General features: G+C 42.4%; 1 protein-coding gene across 2 annotated transcripts in view; it reads left to right on the top strand.

Moving 5' to 3' along the window:
* LOC149353209 (guanine nucleotide-releasing factor 2-like) overlaps positions 1 to 22,060 on the top strand; it is a 71,702-nt gene that overhangs the window by 21,811 nt on the left and 27,831 nt on the right. Inside the window, exons 6-11 of one of the 2 annotated variants that reach the window (XM_089582418.1) lie at positions 5,852 to 6,070; positions 15,432 to 15,684; positions 16,583 to 16,702; positions 17,668 to 17,826; positions 20,191 to 20,377; positions 21,690 to 21,919. In XM_089582418.1, the coding sequence (XP_089438544.1) occupies positions 5,852 to 6,070; positions 15,432 to 15,684; positions 16,583 to 16,702; positions 17,668 to 17,826; positions 20,191 to 20,377; positions 21,690 to 21,919 (1,168 nt within the window). The remainder of the gene's footprint in view (positions 1 to 5,851; positions 6,071 to 15,431; positions 15,685 to 16,582; positions 16,703 to 17,667; positions 17,827 to 20,190; positions 20,378 to 21,689; positions 21,920 to 22,060) is intronic. The other variant, XM_089582419.1, reaches the window with a different exon arrangement.

Genomic DNA, 22,060 nt, shown 5'->3' with positions numbered 1-22,060 from the left:
AAATGCGCTACACAAGCTTCTTTGCTGCTTCTGTAGAAATTTGTCAATGGTTCGAGACGCAGAGGCTGACCCCACCACCAGTTGCCAGTTACGCTCATACTACAATCAGTAATATTGGGTCCCTAAAGCAGTTTGTTGGCAGCAATGATTTCGGTGAGAAGCACATGACCACTCCGAAGAGCTTGGAAGCACTGTTATAGGGCCTGCACGAAGACAGAGACCTGCATAACAGACCTTTGCGTGAAAGTCGTGCCACTTTTGCCTGACTTCACATTTGCCTGACTTCACATTTTTCGTGGCAGTTTAGCAAAGTCCACTTACTACAAACCTCGGATACAACAAACGAGATTCCAGGGACTGTCAGGTTCGTTATAAGTGGGCTCGACTGTATTACCGTATGTCTTCTATATGTGATGTCTGGCAGAAGAGAGGTTCACTGATGGGAGAAATAGGGCGGCCAACCAAGTAGGTGAAAAATGTCTCTTAGTCCCGATTGTCCGTTACAGTTGTGTGTCTTATAATGGGGTTCAACTGTAGAACCCACCTTCACAAGTTTTCAATGAGAGGCAAGCATTGCGGTCGTCACCATTGCAATGCGCATACTGCTATGCACTGTGATGGCTGTTACTTGCCCCATGGCTTTGAGGTCACTGCTTAAATCTACTTCCAGTATTTTTTTTTTACATGTTCAGTATTCCCAATTCTGTGTCTAGTTTTTCGTTTCTGTTTCAGTATTTTCACTTAATTGCTGTCATTTCATTTTGTTTCCAAAGCCCTCAAGTAACAGTCAGTTATGCAGTGTTCACAGCAAGCTTATGTTTTCGTTATGCTTTCATTCATGTTTTGCACATACTGACATTGTTGTATTAGCTGACTTACCGTGTTCATTCGCACACAGTGTGTTTATATCACATGCATGCATTGTGTTGGAAAACAAAAGTGCAGTTTGCAAGATGAGACAATATCACCATCAGTAAGGGGTGTGCCAAGGCTATGTGTGCCAGTAGCCATGCTGACGTGTGCCACAATGTACGAGCAGTTTAGGGGACAGGTAAAGTATACATTGTGGAAGCCTTTCATGTGCCTTGATTAAAGTTACTTTTCTACCACATAATGACCGACAATTTATGGCTAGGCATACTGCTGCAGCTGACAGCTTATGCCCTGTCATTAGTGTAATTTGGTGCTAATTAAAAAAAAAGAATATTGAAATATAACGGCAAAATGTTTTCCGCTCATAGTCGTGAAGGTAGGTTGTGTTGTTATAAACAGTCTGCACAGGGCTGAGTTTTGAAAGTTTATGCTTTGCCGATAACTAAAGCGGGTCTTTAGTTTTTAGTTACCATAGATATGCTGCTTGCGGGGCATAAATATTGTTTGTACTAGGAAAGTCTTCCATTTGTTAGCTATCGTTGTTATCTGTCATCTTTTTTTTTATTTGCCGTCCACACCATTCTGCACTGTTAAACTAGTGTTAAACCCTCTTGTGGCCAATCTTTATTTTTTTATTTTCTTTTGTATTGATAGTTCTTTTTGTTTATTTTATTTTACTAATAGTAATAATGATTATATTCTATTATTTTGTAGGGTAGCAAACCGATTATTCTTTCGGTTAACCTCCCTGCCTTTCCTCTTCTACCTCCTCTATTATTTTATTTTTTTGCTTAAGTCTGCATTAATAATGAAAAGTTCAGCTTAGAACTGCTTCTGGATTGCATCTTTTTTGAAGAAGTCAGAATTGTTTAAGTGCTTTTGAATTGCGGATGACAGTAAATTTGTGCACCTCACTCTCTGCGTTTCCCTCCACCTGTTGCTTTCTTGTCTTGGGCTTGTCCCCTCCCCCTTTCCACCTGCCACCTGATGTTCAGGGGCATGCGTTAAAGGTGCACTGAAGAGGAATCTGAACTCGTCTTTTTGCCGCGGGAACTCTATCCACACGTTCCCAGCATGCTTAGAAACTTCGATTTATTGCCCTGTGCGGCCAATTTCCCTAATTAAATCGGATGAACGTCCGGCTCCCGCCTTTTTTTTTTTAATTCCCCCATACAGTGGGAGGAGTCGACCAACGCATGGAGTGCCTTTCAAGCATTCGCGTGGTGACTTTGCTTTTGCTTTTATTTTGTTTTTTTTAGGTTTCCGTGAAAAAATAGGTCTAGTCAGAGACTACATAGCTGCAAATTAGGCCCACGGAAATAAAAATACGCTTGGACTCTTTGCTTTCGCCTATCACAACGTATCACTCCGCCGATGGCAAAGCAGCAAGCCGCCACGGTACTGGGTGAAAGGTTGGGCAACTCCTCCCACCGTTTGCGGGGAGTTCAAAAAAAAAAAAGGGCGGGAGCCCGATGTTAATCCGATTTAAATTAGGGAACTCGGCCACACAGGGCAATGATTCTAAGTTTCCAAGAATGCTCGGAACGCGTAGATCGAGTTCCAGCGGTAAAAATATGAGTTTCGATTCCTCTTCAGTGCACCTTTAAGCTAAGCATTTATGGTGTGGCTGGCATTCTTCTTTTTCTGATTTTTTTTTTTTGAGGAGGTGCGCTGTAAGGATGGAAGATTAATAACCAGGCCACACAGGCATCTGTTGTAAGTGCATAATGCCTCAAACTCACTAATGCCATCATTTTTTGAGCCAGTACCACACACACATTTAATGTTAAATGTCATGATAATGACAACACAGAGAAACCAGTTTGATAGCTTTATCGAAATGTGTAACATATAGAAACATGGTATAACAGCTATAAACAAGTTCATTACAAATACAGTGTAATGTAAAAGACATTTTGTGCCTGATAACATGAACATAAGTAAGCAAACAACTCAAGGTTGCTAACTCTGGAGGGATTGTCCTGGTTTTAGAAAGCATTCTTCGATCTATGCGGTGGATGTCATTAAAAATGCGTTCGTCCTTCCTTCTTGTCAAAGTTTTGCACCACTTGATGGCTTGCAGGAAAGACAGGAGCTTGACTGTCATTGATCAGGTATTTACAAACGACCGTGTACAGCAATACGTTAGTAACAGCATTGGACTTCTCTGGACACCCTGTAAACCCACTTCATGGCTGCTCAAGGACACCAAACGGATGTCATCGTTTTTCTCTCTTCCTCATGCACTTTGCATGGGGATTACATAACAGTATGTATGCCACGTGCAAATGGTGACTTTAGCGTGATGCCCCTCCTGGGCCAGATGCATGCCGCCAGTTCGAGGTATTCAGCACCTTCGATGTGCAGCACAGCTCTCATAGCTAAAAGTGGCTAAGAGCTAATAACAAACTCACTGAACCTTACCTGGAAATTTCCTTATTTTCACTGCCTGTTATGGGTCTGTTAATTGGCAGAAGTATGTCTCATGGAAAATAAATGCACCATCTCACAAGAGCACTGCAGCCAAGATTGTGCATTCTGTGCAACGGCGAGTTGCAGCAAACTCAGTAGCTGGCAAATGGCATTAAGGATAACTCTTTTAAATTTGTGTCTGTAGCAGAGCGTAAACATTATTGAAATGTGTCTAAGAGGGGCATAAAGGCTGTTTGACCTGGTATAACTGCACCGACAAAAATCTGGAGCTGTTGCATGAGCCGCATAACTATTGCTGTCAAGTACTATCAGCGTCAAATGAAACGCGAACAAAACACCTGAAACGCGAGCACAAAAAGTCAAGCATATTAGAGGCTGGAGATGAAATACAGCCGTGGCCTATTAACATTTCAGAAGAGCGGTCTTTCCGGCTTGGATGCGAAAATCAGCCGCTCATGTATTTTGCCTCCCTAGTATAATATCTTCGAGTTGTGCTGTTCACGTTTCAATTGGCTTGTTCGCGTTTCAATTGACGCTGATAGTACTTTCTCATGCCTGAGTGATTGTACCGATTTCGGGCTGTAAGGCACTCACTGGACACTTGAGCCGTGATAAATGTACAGTTGCGGCCAATTCACTGAAAATGGTTTAATAGGTGAAATGACTTGCTTTTATTAAAATAAAATGATCAGTTATGCGGGCTATGCACTACCTGAATAGCCTTTTTAATACTGGAAGTATGAAGGTCCACAAAACGCATGCTGCAGCAGCACCCACCAGTAAAGCCACAGCCTGTGGTGCACCCTGTGTTGATAGCTCTTGCCCTTCCCGAATTTGTTATGTGATGCACCACAATCGATTTCTCATTGGAGGCTGAAGCGATTGCAATGATTGCAACAACTGCAAGACGCTGCGACCAGCTTGTTGGAATCTTGTCATAAGGCGGTTGTGACTATAGCGGGGGCTGTTCTACTTGCAGTGCAACAGAAATTCAATAAGTGCTGCTGAAAATCGCGTCATGTGAAACAGCCTGTATAACACTCATTCTCACTGCACACAGATTGCTCAAAGTAATTTTTCCATCTTGTAAAAATTTGTTCTACCTTGCATGAAATGGGTGTTATAACAAATTGGAAGCAAAGCGTCTGCAACTTCTTTTATAAGCTTCTGAGTGCAGGAGCAAGGAAAGAAGCCAGTAATTTTTAAACTCTGGAATGTCCGTTTTTGTAAATGTCACTTGCAGTGTGCAGTGATTGGCACAGGGAGCAGGACCTGATGTATTTAAAGAAATTCGGGTTTGGGCATACTTTCTGTCGGGGCTGCTGTGGTGTTGTTACTTTTGAGTGCACTGAAAAGTGTCAGAGATTGGAGCAAGCATGTCTCTTTCGGGTTTCATTCACAGTAGTTGAATGACTACCTTTCTGTGAGTAATTTATGACTCCTGGTTAGCTTTCGATGGAAATTAATTGATGCTGTTATTGCTAGGAGTGTGGGATAGTACTATTTCCAAACTGAATTGGATACAAATCCAATTACGATTATTTGCGATCATTTGCTACTTGTGCAAATATTCGTAGAAAATGAGCTGTCATGCAAAATAGCAAAGCACTAGCAGTGGTGACTCAAAATTGATCTCCTTTAGGGGCGACACATAAATTAGTGTGGGCAGAGAAAAAGAAAGGAAAATAATGCTGCCCAGCCCGCAAGGGGGCAACACAGTCAGTATATAACTCTGTGACTGGCTAGTTATACGTATAGGAAATGTGACTGACTGGTTATACGTATAGTAAAATAACCTTTTGCTATTGATGGCAAGAAAGAAATAAACTAGCGCCATATCTCAGTACATGAGACTGGTGAGAGCTACATGTAAGCCATGGCCTCCGAGATGGGCACCAAGGCAGGATTTGCTGAACCGTCTGGAACCCTGCTGTTGCCTCAAGTCTTGGAGGCCATGTATAAGTATCATCGCCACATGAATGGACTGCTTCGCAACACTAGACCCTGCAGTAGGCCTTATTCGAACTTTGTGCCAGTTATTCAAAAAGTATTTGAGTGCTTTGTAACATATTCGATCCATTTCAAATAATTTTGAACTGCAGTGTTTGAATCAAAAAGGATGATATTCAACTCGCTGTTCTAAATTTTCAAGTAATCACAGAGCCCTGGTTATCGGCTTCAAGTGGAACTTGATGTATTTATATGAGTGCTTTGAGTATGTGGCGTTGGAGAGAACATGGTATCGGAAAGTTGGGAGCAGCAATGAGTGATATTTCACATTTCACTCCAGTGAAGCACTGCGTTGAATGTTGCATCACACAAAAGCAAAAGTATCACCTTAGACTAAATTTTCAAATATAGCCTATGGCCCAAGGTTCTTGCATAAGAAACAGGTAATAAGGTGGTGAAGAGCTGAAGTGGAGGATTTGAGTAGCGCAGGGATCAAGGATTGCACTAAGCGAAATGGGAGTGATAGTGGATGGCCTTAAAGTAACCTCAGTGAACAACACACGTGTGTGTGTGTGTGTCACGTGCTGGTTGACAGCAACAGCCACCGCAACTCCCTGCCGGAGCTGCCCCTGACCCCTCGTGAGCGGCAGATCCTGGAGTCCACGCGAATACCTGACAACGGGACCCCAGTGGTGGCAGCCCCTGCCAAAGGCCCTCTCTGCCACTCGGCTTCCTCCGACAGCATTCTGAGCTCGGCCCTGCGGCCAGACTTTCCACCCCCCAAGCCGCCCCTCCCGCACTTAACACCACCCAGGTAGGGGGCCCTGCATGCCGGCTGCTTGCTCTCATGCACCACTTTTTCTCTCTGCTTGGGGCCAACAGCTGGGCTTTTTGCAGCTTTCATTTTTTTTTTCCTTTTCTCAACTAGCTCACCTGTGTCCATTCAACTGTGTGGCAATCTCAGAATAGTAACCTGGGAGACTTGGGAAAAATGAAATACGTAATTTCAGTTAGATTATTTGGTTTAAAGTATGACAGCAGGGAGGCATGGAACTGTTGTTACGCAGCTGTCACCTTTCCCTTCAGCTATGCCTCTCTGTGTGTGCAGATATCGAGAGACAAACTTTGCTGCTTGAGATAGTTTTCGGCAGTATTTACCTTTGATTGTTAATTGCAGTGAGACAGTTCCCTTTGCAGTTTTAATTCTGGAAGCAGTATATCTTTCCTTGTTCTAGACTGAGGTGTCATGTCAAATTTTTAAGGCTGGCCTTCCACTCTTCTGCACATTCAGTGGACATTTAACTTCAGTGCATTGTGTGCAGCGAATTTTTATAATTTTGTACATTCCTAAAAATTTCAATGGTTGCACTATTTTGACATTGCTTTGTATGCAGTGGAGATTAAATTAAGCAACAGCGCTTGGATTAATAGTTGACCTGAAGTTAGTGGACTGGTGGACTGAACTTTTTTAAAGTCAAGGTTAATCAATAGGTGTAACAGTAACCATGAAGCTCCAGTGTTTTTTTTATGATTGGAGACAATGCAATTAAGCTTATCAGTCCCAAAAACATTAATAATGGTCATGTTTTTTGTATTCATGCCTCAAAGAGGAGTTTGCCAGCAGTGCAAGGCATTGTAGCATTCATCATATTCATATTACATCTGATTTAGTTTTTTTTTTTTTTTTGTGTGTGTGTGTGTGAGACAGTTGTGTTGTCGAATATACGAAGTCTGCAAGAAAAGGGTGCAGAGCGTGGGCTGTGTGCAAAACCAAAATTTTTTTCACACCCTTGTCTTTTTGCAAACTGCCTTGGTGTACTGCTTGCAACAGGCATACACACAATATATGTTGCAGAAAAATGCACACTACATAGTTCAGTGGATGCTACAGGGGTATTCACATTTGTCTTGGCTCCCAGGTTTCATAAATTGATGCAGTTAACAATGCACTAGTCAGAGATTTTAAATACACATCAAGGAGCATATTGTCCACATTTTGTGCTCTTGTGCATGCCACCTACAAATGGTGCATGGGTTTCTTAACAATGCTTGTGTATTGGTTCGCATATTTTCACTTGCTCTCGTTTTTTTATTTATTTTTTTTTTACGGCCATTTCAACAGCTGCTATGCATGCATTATATAATGTGAGCATGTGTTAATCCAAAATCGCGCTTTCACATTTTCTCTTTACATTTGCACTTGCTTGGCATTTTGTTTCTGAATCTATTGCTTGCTTTTTTACTAATTGTGTTCCCTACTAAAACCTACCTCAGGCTTCTTGTAGTTGAGTGCACTGATGGTGCTATCACTACTGAATTTTTAGGTAGTAAGCGACATATATTTTTAAAATTTTGTATTGTATTTTAGTTTTTTCCTGGCTGCTCATACAGATTAATCTTTATGTCCCGTTATCCAGTGACACAAACATGTGGCTACTTCATATATAATAGTGTTCTAAGCTGCCACTTTTTTATAGGTGCAACTGAACTTCAGGTGCTTTAGTGCATTTTGAGGAGAGCTGCAGATGCAAAGCCAGGGATCACATGGTTACCGAGTCCTCACTATGCTATCCACTTCAACTGCATGTAATTTGGACCTTAAGGAACAGACAGTATTGTTACAGTCTTGTGATATTGGCCATTTCTTACATTTGGATTAAAGTTCTGCAGTTGCCAAAGGTACCAGCATGCTTGAGAGCATGTGTAGTGTATGAGCAGTGTCATCAGCAAATAATGTTTCATTTTACTGAAAGCATGTGTAACTCATGCCATATGCCCGTATCATTTTAGAAGGCAGTACAGGGTTTGCCCAGCACTAATGCTTTCTGTTACTAGAGGAGCTAAACACTGTTTGGATATTGGAACATTGGGCAGATTATGCACTTCTTGACCTAATTTGTCTGTGCAGGAAATCATACTACATTATATATTACTTTCTAATGAAGTAGAATGGTGTAAATGCTGTGTTATCAATATGCATTAATATTCAAACCTTATATGCCCACTGGACTCCTGTTTGGTAAGATTTTGGGTACATGCTGTATTCTAAGTTGTTTGCAAACCAGCTATAATATCTTTAAACCCATTAAGTACTTTTTTCTTTTTATATTTATGTTCTCAGTTCTATACTTTGTACAGTCTATTTACTTTCTGTTGCATTCGTGTGGATATGGCTCAGCGCACACAGTGCTAATTATGGTGTTGCTGAGTTCATTAGACAAGGAGTTTATGTATTGGTACTGGAGCAGGCACTATAAGACCAGGACGTCATCTTTAGCTCAAAAGTCACTTAGTCTACAATAATGGAAACATGGTTTGGTGGCTTTCCATGCTGAACTACAAGGAAAGTGCATAAGGTGGAGGAACTAGTAACTTTGGCATGTGTTTTTAATCTCTAATTGTCTTCACAGCTGTAAAAAATTGCTCGCAAAAGTTGCCACAATTTGAGAATGTTCTTTCATTTTCTAAACTGGACAGCTGAGGACCTACTGGTGCGTCAGGTAGCCTTCTAATACTCTAAAATTGCTCTAATATGTACTCCCTGAAACCACTGTACTTGTTTCCTTAGCTATGGCCCCGTTTACTTGATGTTTTTTTGTTTGTTTTTTACACGACTTTAGCATAGAAGGCTGCATCTTTTAAAAACTTATTCTCCCTGAAATCATCCTTTGAGATCACATACACTTGCCGCAATGCACCCTTAAAAGTGATGGCCTTAAAGCTCCCGTTGAGCGGAAAAGGCAGCATCGGCGTTGTGTCGAGAAACCCATATCATATCCTCTTTGCTTGATGTGGCATGGTGGCGCCGCCATGTGGCGGCCACTGGAAAACCCCCAGAGTCTAACGTACGCTGCTGCCTGAATGCATGGCGTGCAAGCAGTATGAAGTTCTCTCAGTGCAGAATCTGCACCCGGGTGAAACGCTCCTTTGTGACCATGTGATTGTGTGTGTTGTGAAGCGAGTACTGATCAGTATATGTGTATAAAGCATCATGTATGTAAACAGCAGTGTGGAAGAGTTCAAAGACAAGAAGTGAGAACTCTGTTGTGATAAATGTTTGTATGCGAACAAGGAACAGTGACTTTGTGTGAAGAGAAACCGCTAATGGGAGCCGTAAACGCTATCGCTTGATACCCTTCAGGGCAGAGCCTGAGTGTCCCCCTAATTTTTAATGTCATGCAAGATGAGTTGTACAATACTAACACTATTGAATTTAGAATTAGGAGAGGGGGATGGGGCACCTGATGTCCAGGGATGGGGGCGGCGTTAGGTTAGCACCAAAAAGGAACTAGTGCATAAATGGCGTGCACCATGTGCACCATGGGCGTCCTTCCGGACGCCCATGGTGAGTTCAAAAAAAAAAAAGGTGGGAGCCGGGATGTGGAATTCGATTTAATAGGGAAATTGGCCGCACAGCACAATAATTCGAAGTTTCAAAGAATGGTGGGCGAGTTTAGATCGAATTCCCATGGTAAAAAGACAATTTCAGATTCCTCTTTAGTGCACCTTTAAGGCGTGAAAAATATTTTCACTAAGTAGCCTGCTTGGGCTTTTCTCTTTGATATGACCTTAACGCATGAACATTTTAAATTGTGCATGGTGCACAAAATGCATGGTGATGAGCTCGTTCTAATGCTTTATGAGCTGTTGTATCTGTCATTTTTTGTTCAGTGCTTTAGTCGCAGTTTTGCCTTTATGGTGGGTTATGCAGCCATTCTTTTTGTTTATTTTTGGCCTTTTTGGAATGTTTAGGACTGTGATGAAGTGTAAAGTGTGCATGTGTAGGAAAGCAGGTGTTTTGTCACTGCACTTTACACTCTAGTTTGTTTTCTTGTATGACACATGGAGGTTCTCAAATTCGCTAAACTGTGCAAGAACCAGCATTGCACATGCCTTACACACACTGCTTTCAAACATGTGAAGTATAGCTTCTCAGCTAAAATACCGTGACATCTGTGATGGCATTTTTCTGAAAGCCGCTTACATAAAAGGTAGCTGCTGTGGTCACACTGTTTTGACAAAAAAAAAGTGATTTGAGCTTAGTAAAAAGGCGAGGCTTTTGACTGAAGCGTGTGGGGTGCGTCAGTTGTGCATGAGTGGCTACGTCCGCCATGCATCACATATAAATATGAAATGTGCACACTCCTATATGTAGTAGTGTTTAACTTTTCAAACTGAATTTTAGGGGTGCTGAACTATGCAATAAATTTAACACTGTCAATGCAAGTTGTTAAACTGCAGGGTGTTTTATTTTGCTCCATACAGATTTTACCTTTAAAAGCCTGCAAATTCGATCAGTGCAATCTGTGCATGTGGATTGTGCAGCAAAGTGGACGTTTTGTCTATGACTGAGTGCGATTGAAAGGCAGCTAAATAACAGAAGATTCAGTAGCTTAATTTCTACATTTCACTTTTACTTTTTGTGACCAGACTATCTTGTGGATTTCAAAGGGATACTGAATAAAAATGAGGGAATATTAAGAAAGTGCCAGATTTTTTTTTCGTAATATACAATTAGCCAAGTATACACTCATCATTCCAGTTCTTTTTGAGTGGATGGCTGTATTTATGTTTTGTGAGTGACTGCTGGGCTGCACATAGCGCACGCCTGCCTATGAGCTAGCAGGCATGACGTCAAGCTTGCCCTTAGCAGGGCCGTAGACAAGCTGGCTTGGCAGTGAGCAGTTCAGGAAATCCCGTGCGTTCGTTTTTGTAGTGGGCACGAGATGGCACTACCAGTTCCGTCTCTGCCAAATGTTGCTTTTTTGGTTCGCCATCACTGCAGATGATGGGTATTTCTGATTAATTCTGACCAAATCAGGCAAGTAGTCACCCAAAGTATACAGCCTTGCGACAGGTAGGGTTGGCGTCACATCCCGTATTGTGGGAGCTTTCACAGGTGGCCGCTAGGTGTAGTGGTTTGAAAATTATTCATTAAAATAATTGCTTTCTGCTCATTTCGCATTCAAAACTGTGTTGTTTTGGTCATTCTCGGTGCCACAGCCATCATTTCGACCAGAAATCTTGCCTGCAGATTTTTTGTTCACTATCTCTTTATGGCTGTCGGCATTTAAGTCGAGCACATTTTTAATCTGAATCGGCATCATGGTTTGAGAGATCTATGGGAAAATTATGCTTATGAAACAACCTGATACCAAAGCTAAATGCGTGACATATGCTGGAAGCATAGCCCAGTCTTCCTTCCCTTACTCGTCCATGTTGCCGTTTTGCGCTCTGATGTCTTCTGTGTTGGTACATGTGTAATAGGGTTACTACCAACCAGAAAAGATGCACACACAATAGGGAATAGCGCAGGAGAACAGCTTTGGCTGATAGTAACCCTTTTGAATATGCATTACCAACAGGCCCACCATTCAGCCTTGCTTGTTGGTACATGTGCCACAAGAGTCTATTATGTGACTTGATCGGATTTACCATTTTCAGTGTGTTGTTCACTTTAACAAAATCACAGTTGCAAGTATAGCCTTTGTATGTCTGTTGCCTGTTTTTTCTGTGCCCATAATTGGTTGCTGTTGTCTTCAACATCAAGCTTGACCATTACCAACTTGGAAAGTCGATAACTGTTTATGCTGCATGTGGAGCGTCTGTGTCCATTCAAAGGCTGCCATCATTTTGAGCTAACCTTCTGGTCGCCACCATGTAGCTAACTGGGTATTCTTATTAGTGCTTCTAGCCTCCGTTCAGTATTGTTTCTGTAGCTGACCTGATAGCTGACAAAGATGATTAGTATTATAGTTTCGCAGGGATGAGAGTGGTGGCTATAAAGCATGAGTGGTAACACAAATGAGGAATAACGCTACAATTTAGGACCTGTCCTTTGTCTGCACTCCAGGGGTGTGCGAATATTTGATAGTTTTGAATATTCAGTCGATAAGTAAACTTTGGCATTTGAAATATCGAAGTATTCGTCTCAAGCAAATAACATTCCTGGAACGCTTGTTTTATGTAGTTTCGGTTCAGTATACCTTCTCCGGGATGGCACCACAGCATACATGCAGCCAAAGCCCCGACGTCACGGACACTTTCTAGGTGTACACGCCGCAAGCAGGCGCAAGTATGGCACCCAGATCTGTACCTGCTGACGTCTGTGCTCGTGCTTCCACTTGACGAGTCTGAGCTGACTGCCGCAGCCGCTCTTCTCACGTGAAATTTGCTAATGAAGCGCAGCGGCACAAGCACAAAGGGGAGCTAGAACGAGAATCATGGAAATGGGCGCCTCTTGGCGCATGGTGTGTTCGCCTAGCTGGTGTGATGGAGTCGCCACTTAAAAGCTACAGCTGCATAATGATGCAGCCGCATTTAAGAGCTGCTGTCGGAGGCCCCCACACGTAGGTCTCACACCACGCAAATGTGGCGGCACCACGTGTAGATCGACTACCCAATTTCCGATAGCAGTTTTTGCAGAAAGTCCACACAGCTTCAATGAGTTTAACAAAGCTTCAATGCACTCTCCTTTTTTTCATGTAATGGCCTTGCGCATTAAAACAATACGTGATTTTGAAAGCACTGGTTGTGCTGTTCAACCTTTTGTTGTGTGCTAGTATTCGAAATATTCGCTTCGAGATCATTCAAAGATAATTACTGTTGTTCAATTCAAATTCGCTTCAAACGAAAAAACCACTATGCATACACCCCCATTTCATTGCCTTGTTTGGCTTAGGCAGCCATGACAAATTCTTCAGTCAGATGTGCCTGACGAATACTCTACTTGTAAACCATTTGTACTAAAAGAATAGTTTTTATTCAGGACAAATGAAATGAGTAGAAAAAGGGCTGTTTTTCTGCTTGGTGGCTTCTAAGTCTGATTTTGACTGATCTTTTCATTCATGGCACTTTATATGTAAACTCTACCAGCCCCCAGCTGCATTGCTTCATTATACAGGGTTCTGATGTAAATGCAGGCTGAGGGCTTAAATAACATTTGTGCACATTGTGGGAATACATCTTAAACAGGATTGTTGGCAAGCACCTTGGGTAACAAAGAAGTATTTTTAATCCTTGCTAAATTAATCTGTTAGTTAACTAATGAATCAACTTAGAAACAATTAACAGATAGCAGAAAATTTCAACTACAAAGCTGTAGAGCATTAAAAGAAGCCACACGGGGAATTCTTTTCATGGTGGCTGTTTTATTGTTAGTGTTTTCTGTGCTTTGACTAACATGCGCTATACTGGGCGTCCCAGCTAAAAGTAACCCAGGTTTTTTTTTAAAAAGAGCATCCGGGGCAACTGGAATCAACTGAGTGCTTTTGAGAGTCGTGTAACCTAGCCTGCAGTAATTCTTTTGCTCAGCAAGGTTAATTAATTAGTAAATATCAAGTAGGTAACTTTTAAATATTGGGTTCAGGAGTAAAGTGTCAATTGGGAAGTTGTACATCACATTGAAAAACAGCCAGCTGAAAGGTTAGCAGCATGGTGCCATTTATGTAGCTTTTTTTGGTCTTGAAAGAAGTTTCGCGAAATAAGAAGAAACCTTCTACTTGACAGCTGTGCAGTTTGAGCATCTCAGGATGCGCTCTCAGGGAACAAAACCTGCTGATCTCTGGAGCTGTCCTTAACAGCGTTTTACATTTACGCTAGGCACAAGATATACAGCAGCGGCTGCTGACGCATCGACAAAAAGTATTAGTCTCCGTAAGGGTTGTTAGTAGTTATAAGGAAAGGAAAGATGCAGTAGCAATCTTACAGTGAGTGGACTAGTGGACTGTGCCACGAAGGAATTAAAGAAGGGTTGAAAGGGATAAAAAATTTTTAAAATGTACATATGCACACCACACACGGTGTAAAGCATGCCTAGGAGCTCCGTGTCTGTGTGGCTGGTGCTGATGCTGAACCACGCCATGAATCGGACGTCTGTATAGCTTGCGCACACCGCGATACAGGACGACACTATAATCAGGCATGCGTCTCTCACGCAGAAGTGTCTGATTGCACAGATGACTGATGGTGATGCTGTGCAACAAGTCGTTGTTATTGCTGAATTTTGCAGTTTACGCAACAAGACCATTGCAAACACAAAATCCCTTCGGGGACAGCACTCTGGAGATAAGTGGATTTCTTTATCTGAGAATGGCTTTTGGGATGCTCAAGCGGTACCGCTGTCACGTGGTAGGTTATGTATGTCACAGGCTTTCTTTTAGGCTGGCAGAAAAAAGTTGTGTAAATGGTATCTTGTTGCTAACATTTCACCCGGCTGTTTTTCAATGCGAAGTACAGCTTCCAAATCAATGCTTTATTCCGGAAGCTGATATTGAAAAAGTTAGCTAACTAATATTTCCCAATTAATTGCCTTTGTGGAATGAAAGAATTACTCCAGACTAGGACACGTGACTCTCGACAGTACTCAGTTGGTTTCACTTGCCTACAAAGACCTTCTTTTTTAAAAAAAAAAAATCTTGTTTAGCCTTGGCTTGGACACCTGGTGTATGGAATGTTCATGTTAGGAGCGCATGCTGTAAACATCTTGTTACTGGCATTGCTCTCCTACTGACCATTGCATGGCGCATCCAAGCTTGCCCAGTCGCAGCCATTAGTTAGCAGCACAAAGGATCACAGTCTGCTGCTTCTGTAGCTTCATGTACTTCATTCAAAGCATGAAAATTTTTCGAGGGTAACAATGTCTTTTCAGATATTGTGCCATTTGTGGTTTCTTTTGACACTCTACAACTCACTGATTGAAACCTTTTATGCACCTTGTAAAGTGTAAAAGTTCATTAACATATCAAGTACAAGTAGGTGTAAAGTTAGGGAATGGGTTTCAAGGGGAGAAAATGTTGCAGGGGACAACAGAGAGTCAGGTGGATAGACGAGATCAAGAAGTGTGAAGGGGTAGGGTGGCCGTAGCTAGAGCAGAACACGGTGGACACATTTATGCTGATGATGGTAATGATGGATAAGGTTAGTATGAATAACTAGATGCTGCCTCCATTGTAGCACTACTGTCTCGATTTCACTTCCACAACATATACCAATTTATCTGTTAACCTTTGACTCATGTGATGTGATACGTTCTACATTGCAGTAAGTCTGGCAGTACTAAACATTACAGTTCCATCATTGTGCTGTTCTAAAGCGTGTGAAGTGCCTCAGAAACGTTAAGCTGCTGGCATGTTCTGAAAAGGGCTTCTGATTAGTGCGATACTGTTACGATGCAGAAGCCAGATTGGAGGTCCCAGTTTGGATGCGGTGGCCCCTCCACTACCCCCGAAGAAGAAGTCTGGGGCTCTAAGCTCAAACTCCAATCTCCTGGAGCCTTTGTCAGCAGCGCTGCAGTCGCCTCTGTTTGGAGACTGGCAAGGGAGCAGCCCCCTCAGTGGGGCCAGTAGCTTTGAATCCTGCCTGCACCATTCAGCCGATGACCTCTTGGGCATATCTTCCCCAACCCCCTGGACTACCACTACACACAAGGTTTGCCACTTGACTGGTGCTTAGTGTTAACGGTCGTTATTAATATTGGTGTTGTCACTCCTAGTTCATGGCGAGCAGAAGTAGTCAACTTATCAGCCACATTTTGACTTTTATCAGCTTTGAATTTTTCTGCATTCTTTCTGCTCTCTGTATGGTTTTTGGACAAGATTAAAGGTGCACTGAAGAGGATTCTGAACTTGTATTTTTGCCGCGGGAACTCGATCTACACGTTCCTAGCATTCTTAGAAACTGCAACTTATTGCCCTGTATGGCCGATTTCCCTAATTAAATCGAATTAACGTCCGGCTCCCGCCCTTTTTTTTTTTAATTCTGCCTCGTACGATGGGCGGAGTCGGCCAACGCGTGAAGTTCCTTTCAGCCAGCTCCGTGAAGGCTTTGCTTTCGCTTTATTTTGTTTTTTAGGTTTCCATGAATAAATAGTTTCATTCGCAGATAATATAGCCGCAAAATAAGCCCACAGAAATAAAAATACGCGCGGACTATTTGCTACTACAGACTACTACGTATTACTCCGCCGATGGCAGAGCGGCAAGCCGCCACGGGACTGGGTGAAAGGCACTCCACGCGTTGGTCGACTCCGCCCACCGTACGAGGCAGAATTAAAAAAAAAGGGCGGGAGCCGGGCGTTAATTCGATTTAATTAGGGAAATTGGCCACACAGGGCAATAAGTCGCAGTTTCTAAGAATGCTAGGAACGTGTAGATCGAGTTCCCGCGGCAAGAAGACAAGTTCAGATTCCTCTTCAGTGCACCTTTAACCTTCGAGATCTGCTTTCTCTGTACAGTGGCTGGTACAATTATAGTTTCAGTGTAGCCTTTATTAGTGCCTTTTCACATATGTTTTGTGTTGGTACATAATGGTTTTTTTTATTTTTCAGACGAGCTATCAGAGTTTCAGCTACAACACTTGCACCACCACAGTCAGCAGCCGAAGTGACAGCGTGGACCAACTGCTCAGTCACTCTTCATCGTCAACACATATATCAGCTATGAAGCAGGTGTGCATGAGGACTCATGTATTGTTTGGTGTAGCTTTTGCCTCTGTGTCCTCAAGCTAGCAAGACAAAATGTTATTAGCTGGAGCTTTATAGATTTTTTGAATAATTAAATATTTGAGTATAACTTGTGAGCCACAATTTCAGATGGACAGAAAAAGTAATGAGTGTTCTCCCACAGTATGAATGTAAAACAGTGCAAAAGATTAAGACAGGTGGACACATAAGAGACATTAGAGCACTGTTACTTTATGTATCCTTTGTGTGCCTTTGTCTTTTGTGCCATTTTATATTCTTGTCCTAATGGACCAGCAAACACAGACCAGCGATCTCATCCCACGGAATATTAGTTTCCTTGACTGTGCTATGGTTGGTTTTCTTTGATTATTTTATGCAGCAGTTAAAGTTATCGAACCTCAGCAAGCTGTTAAAATTGCATGTGAACTGTCAGTACTGTTATGGCATATTTGTAAAACAGCAAGTGCTCCGGTAGACCTACGAATCGCTTATGCACGTCTTGTAAGCGGTTATATTGCGTGTCAAGTATGTCGGATTATATTAAGTATAGTCATTAGTGCCCACATAAAATGTGCAGAATTTATTGTCTATAATTTATTTACGAAAAATTCAAAAGTAAAATTTAATGTTTCGACACTTAGTATTCCAATTTCAACTGAGCCATTTACTGCAGTGGGCGTCACAGTTGAGATTGGCTTGTGAAAGCAATGTACATTACACTGAAATACCAGACCTACTTGCTTTAAAGCTCTTGTGTATTACCTTACCGTGCTTAAACCTTTAGTGAACTTGAATTCATGGTGGCATTTTTCTGAGTTATTTGCAACTTTTGGATTCACAGCTCAGTCATGCAATCGTGCACTTAATGTGCATGATTGGGCTCATTATACATTCAGTGTGCGCCACATTCTTTTAATGCATATCAAGTTTTTGCTTGTTCCCTCTTGCAGATGGACAAGACACTTGCATCTGTGAGCCATCAGTCATTCGAACTAAAAGGGTCTGCTTTTGGAACAAGCAATGATGACGTTAAACCGGCCCTTCCCATCAAGCAGCGTTCTGCCAGAACAAGGACTCCGTCTCAGTATGACAACGTTTCAGATGCTGAGGTGTGGCATTCATACATGTTGCATTTTTCTCCTTTTTTTTTCTTGTGTTTGTGCTTATACACTTCAGCATTTGTTCTGTGTGCACATATTACAGTAATACCCTTTTGACATAGTGGAGTATTCGTTGAAATTTGCAAGTTGGCACACATCCGTGTTCAAAATAATTCGGCACAAAGCAAAGCACATAACAGAAAGGAAGTGTATAAGGCTGACAGTAATGCAGACCTTCACTTGTATTAGTGAAAGTACTACTGATACATTGCAGGTAATATAATCACAAGTTACGAACCATGATATCAATTGCTGTCATATCATGGCATTGTTTATTGTCAGAAAACTTTGCGCTTAAACACAAGACGTTAGGAAAGCATAGCTCCCATTCAGAGATGAGCTGTCACATTTTAGCTAAAGCTGAAATTTCTGTTTAAAAGAAGCAGCGACATATGTGGCGACACATACTACATTAACACAACGGGGGAGGGCTTAAATAATTGTCATCGTCACCTTCTTCGGTCACCCTTCAAGTGCGATCATCCCACGTGTTCATGTGTTCGATGGTGGGGCTTGATTGAAAAGCCAGCAAGCATGCCCAAAACCTGGAACGCAACATGGTTTTAACTTTGGAGCATAGAGGCGAATGACTGTTTGGCAATGACTGCATCATGAAGCCACACACGAATGCAAGAAGGCAGTGAACGTGCCTCTAATGTCAAAGAAGAAAAAATGTGGATGTTGCCATGCCAGATATGCGTACAAGCTGACTGATTCAAAGATATTGGCTAGCAGCATCTATGACCTGTTTTGTGGGAAAAAAGAAAACTACATTGGAAACGAAACTTCGGTTCTCTGAGTACAAGCCAGACATGCCTGCCTGTTAGCAACATGGAAGGCTCTTGAGTCAAGCGGCGAAGTCGTCGTTAGGGGGCAACATGGTGGGCAATGAGTGCAGTACTGCGTCTCCACATCTTCACAGCACGTTAAAAAAGTGCCACCTCGCCGGGTAAAAGAAAACTACATCAGAAACGAAACTTTGGCTCTATGACTACAAGCCGAACGCATAGCGTGCCCGTGAGCAACACGGAAGGTTCCGAAATCAGTGATCGAAGTCGTCATTAGCGGACTAACGATGCGCAATGGGCGCAGTATACAGAAAAAGTCAAGCCCCACATTTTAATTTAATTTCTATGGGCCAACTTTATTTTGTTCTCAGTGTCCTTTTGTCTCAGTCTCCTTTTAAGATGAAGGCCGTCAGAACACAGGTTGTCATCATTGCATAAAGCAATGCCCCATGCTAGCTTTTGCTGCTTTAAAGCTATTGAGCATTTCGAATTGCAGCTGTGATGCTTGGTTTTCATAGTTAGGCCACGCCTGTCAGGTCTAGAGGGAGCACAACAGTGTTACGAATGCAAATGAATATTAAGTGGTGAAAAATTTGTTGATACAGGGTTAAATAGAAACTTGAATTTGTGAACATTTTCTGTTTGTAACCTAGGTTTTGTAGCTTGTTTGCTGAGATAATGGATTTTATTCCACAACAGAACAAGTGCTCGGGGTCACTTCTCTTTTCTCTGAAAAGAACCTGGAAAAAAAAATTTTTTTTTATATATAAGATTTCTACCTGACTTCTGACTCAAAATATAAAGCCTGATTTTTTACCCTTGGACTTTTAAGAAATGTAAAACCCAGAAATGAAGTGGTCTGTGTGTACCAAAGTGCATGCGGAAGTATGTTTTTTGTTAGAGCTGTGGCCAGCAGTAGCCCATGGAATGGTCGAGCTTTCAGTGCAGAGTGATGGAAAGTGCGTGCACTGCCTGTTGTAGTTTACAGAGATGATAACCCTGAAGAACCACTCAGGGCAGCTGGGCCTGTGCATGTACAGGTGCCCACAAAAATTTTCGGAACACGAAAATTACTACAAAATTTAATTTCTGTGCAATTTCAGCATGCAACCACTAACTGACGGATGAAATCCGTACTTTCCTCCACTAGCAGCATGATGCGCTTCTTGATGACTGGCTATGGCTCTATGTAGCGAGAAAATTCAGGCTTTTTGTGATGTCGGCATTCCGAAAACTTTTGTGTGCGCTTGTACATGATGGACCACGCTTAGCAGGAACGTGTGGGTGCGTGGCTCTGTGCTTTGAGCACTCTGCATACACAGCGGGGCATGGTGTAGACAGCGTCACGGGCACCTGTGGTATAAGATGTCTGCAGCTGGTGCTGTGTGAAGCACGGAGTCACATTCGCGCATATTCCCAGCAAGTGTGGTGCATCCCCCACGTAGGCTTGGCACCCTCCAGAATTTATCAGCACTTAGTAGGAAAGCTTGGTTTCAACAAGAGCTGTGGATATTGGTGCTTCCAGGATGTGGTAGATGGTGAGAGGTGGAAAACTGAGCATTGGCGTACCACAGACATGATGGGCTGCAAAGTAGTCAGCCACGAGCCATCGTGCCCACAATACGGCCAGCAGACGAGTGCTCCTTCGACAAACACCTCCTCTGCAGCTGAAGATGGCCGGCCTCCTCCCCTGCCTCCTAAGAAGAAAATGAGTATGTATCACTCTGCAGTGCCTCTCCTAACACGCGGTTCCATTCAGCTTAAGCAGGTACTCATTCCAAGAATTCTGAATCGCACAACACATTTGTTTTAATGGCATAGCTTGCATAGTCTACTCTGCATTTTGGTTTGAATTATGGCTGTTCCAGTGAAGTTGAATAAATTTAATACACATTACTTCATGTGTCATTGTTTGTACAGTTGCAAAAAAAAAATAGATCTGCTGCAACTTATTGAGGGCAAACTTAACATAGCAGTGTTACCAAAAGGTATCCTCCAGTCACCCTGAATGTTGTTCTGAGTAATTTTTTTGCATTGAAGAGTTTTTAATTGATCATGCATGGATAACAGGTATTTAATTTCACGTCACTGTTTCTGAGACTGGCTTGCTGCTTTATTGCGTTTGCTTTTTCCTCTGCTGTGAGGCTGTAAATAGTGGTTTCCATTCTTGGTAGCCCTTCTATGACATTTGTGCACATGCATGCAGTGTAAGAAAATTGCATTATAAATTCGAGTTTCTCATGCACTCATCTTGTCATGTAGTTGTGCTGATCGTGCAACACGTGTCACCATGATTACTCCATAATTATGTGACAAGCACAGTTTTTTCTATTCTCAAGCTATTTTTCTCTGCATGTATTATATTCAAAATTCATTTGCAGCTTTAGGGGACAAAATAACCAGAACATTTGCACTTTTGTGCAAATTGGCTGTTTTCCTTTCGTATTCAAAACACAGTTAATGCAGCAGAGCTGCCTTGTTGCCTGCCGAGCAGGCTTATCACATCCCTTAACTTGCAGGGTGCACAGTCACAGTCAGTATGAAAGGGATTGCATTTATATGAGCTGAAGGAGGTTAATAAACCTTTTCTTTTCTGATGGTCACTTTCTCTCCCTTGAAAGTGGCAGGGAAGGACAGATGACCCAAAGGGCCAGCCAGCTATGGTCATGAATCTTGTTTGGCCTTCATGCGGAGTAAACCTTGGTAGTGCACTTCATTCTATTAGTTTAAGTGATCACCTTCGTATTAATTCCGACTCTGTATTCATTTACACTCACCGAGTGAACAAGGGAGGAGAAAGCCTCATGGTGCTTGTCAGCATTGCTACAAGAGGACTTTACAATGTTCCCGTTTGCTTGCCGACGTTTTGACAAGAGGACTTGTCTTCTTGTCGAAACATTGTCAAGCACCCCGAGGCTTTTCCCTCCCTTGTTCACTTTGTGAGTGTCAAGAAACCATCTGCCTGCCCTCTCTCTACCATGGACTGTGTAATTATTGAGTTTTCTTTCCACATTTGTGCTGCAGTCCAGGAGTACATCCAGACATTTGGCAGCTACTCTCAACCTACAGAGCAGCAGGATTTCTTCAACAGTGGCCGTTTGTTCACGTACCAAGTGGCACACTATAAGCAAGTGCAGATGTCCTTTGCCAGCCTGGGGAGTGATGAATTCCTCGGCAGTTCCCTGCAAGATGCAACTTTGGCAGCGCCTTTTGAACTGAGTTCTCCGCCTGCTCTGCCGCCCAAGAAGAACCGGGTAAGCCTGCCATGTGGAGCGCCACGTAGTAGTAGTAGCTTTGGGAATGAGATGCACCTCATGTGTGGCCATGATAGCATTGTGCTGTCACCTGCCACATTGCCAGTGCAATGTTCAGGCTAATTTTGATTAAAACTGTGC

This window comes from Amblyomma mixtum, chromosome 3 (assembly GCF_055824585.1).
Source record: "Amblyomma mixtum isolate Tamu chromosome 3, ASM5582458v1, whole genome shotgun sequence".
NCBI classification, from domain to species: Eukaryota; Metazoa; Arthropoda; class Arachnida; order Ixodida; family Ixodidae; genus Amblyomma; species Amblyomma mixtum.
The sequence above is the reverse complement of the archived record's forward strand: the minus strand, read 5'-3'. Positions and strand labels throughout refer to the sequence as shown.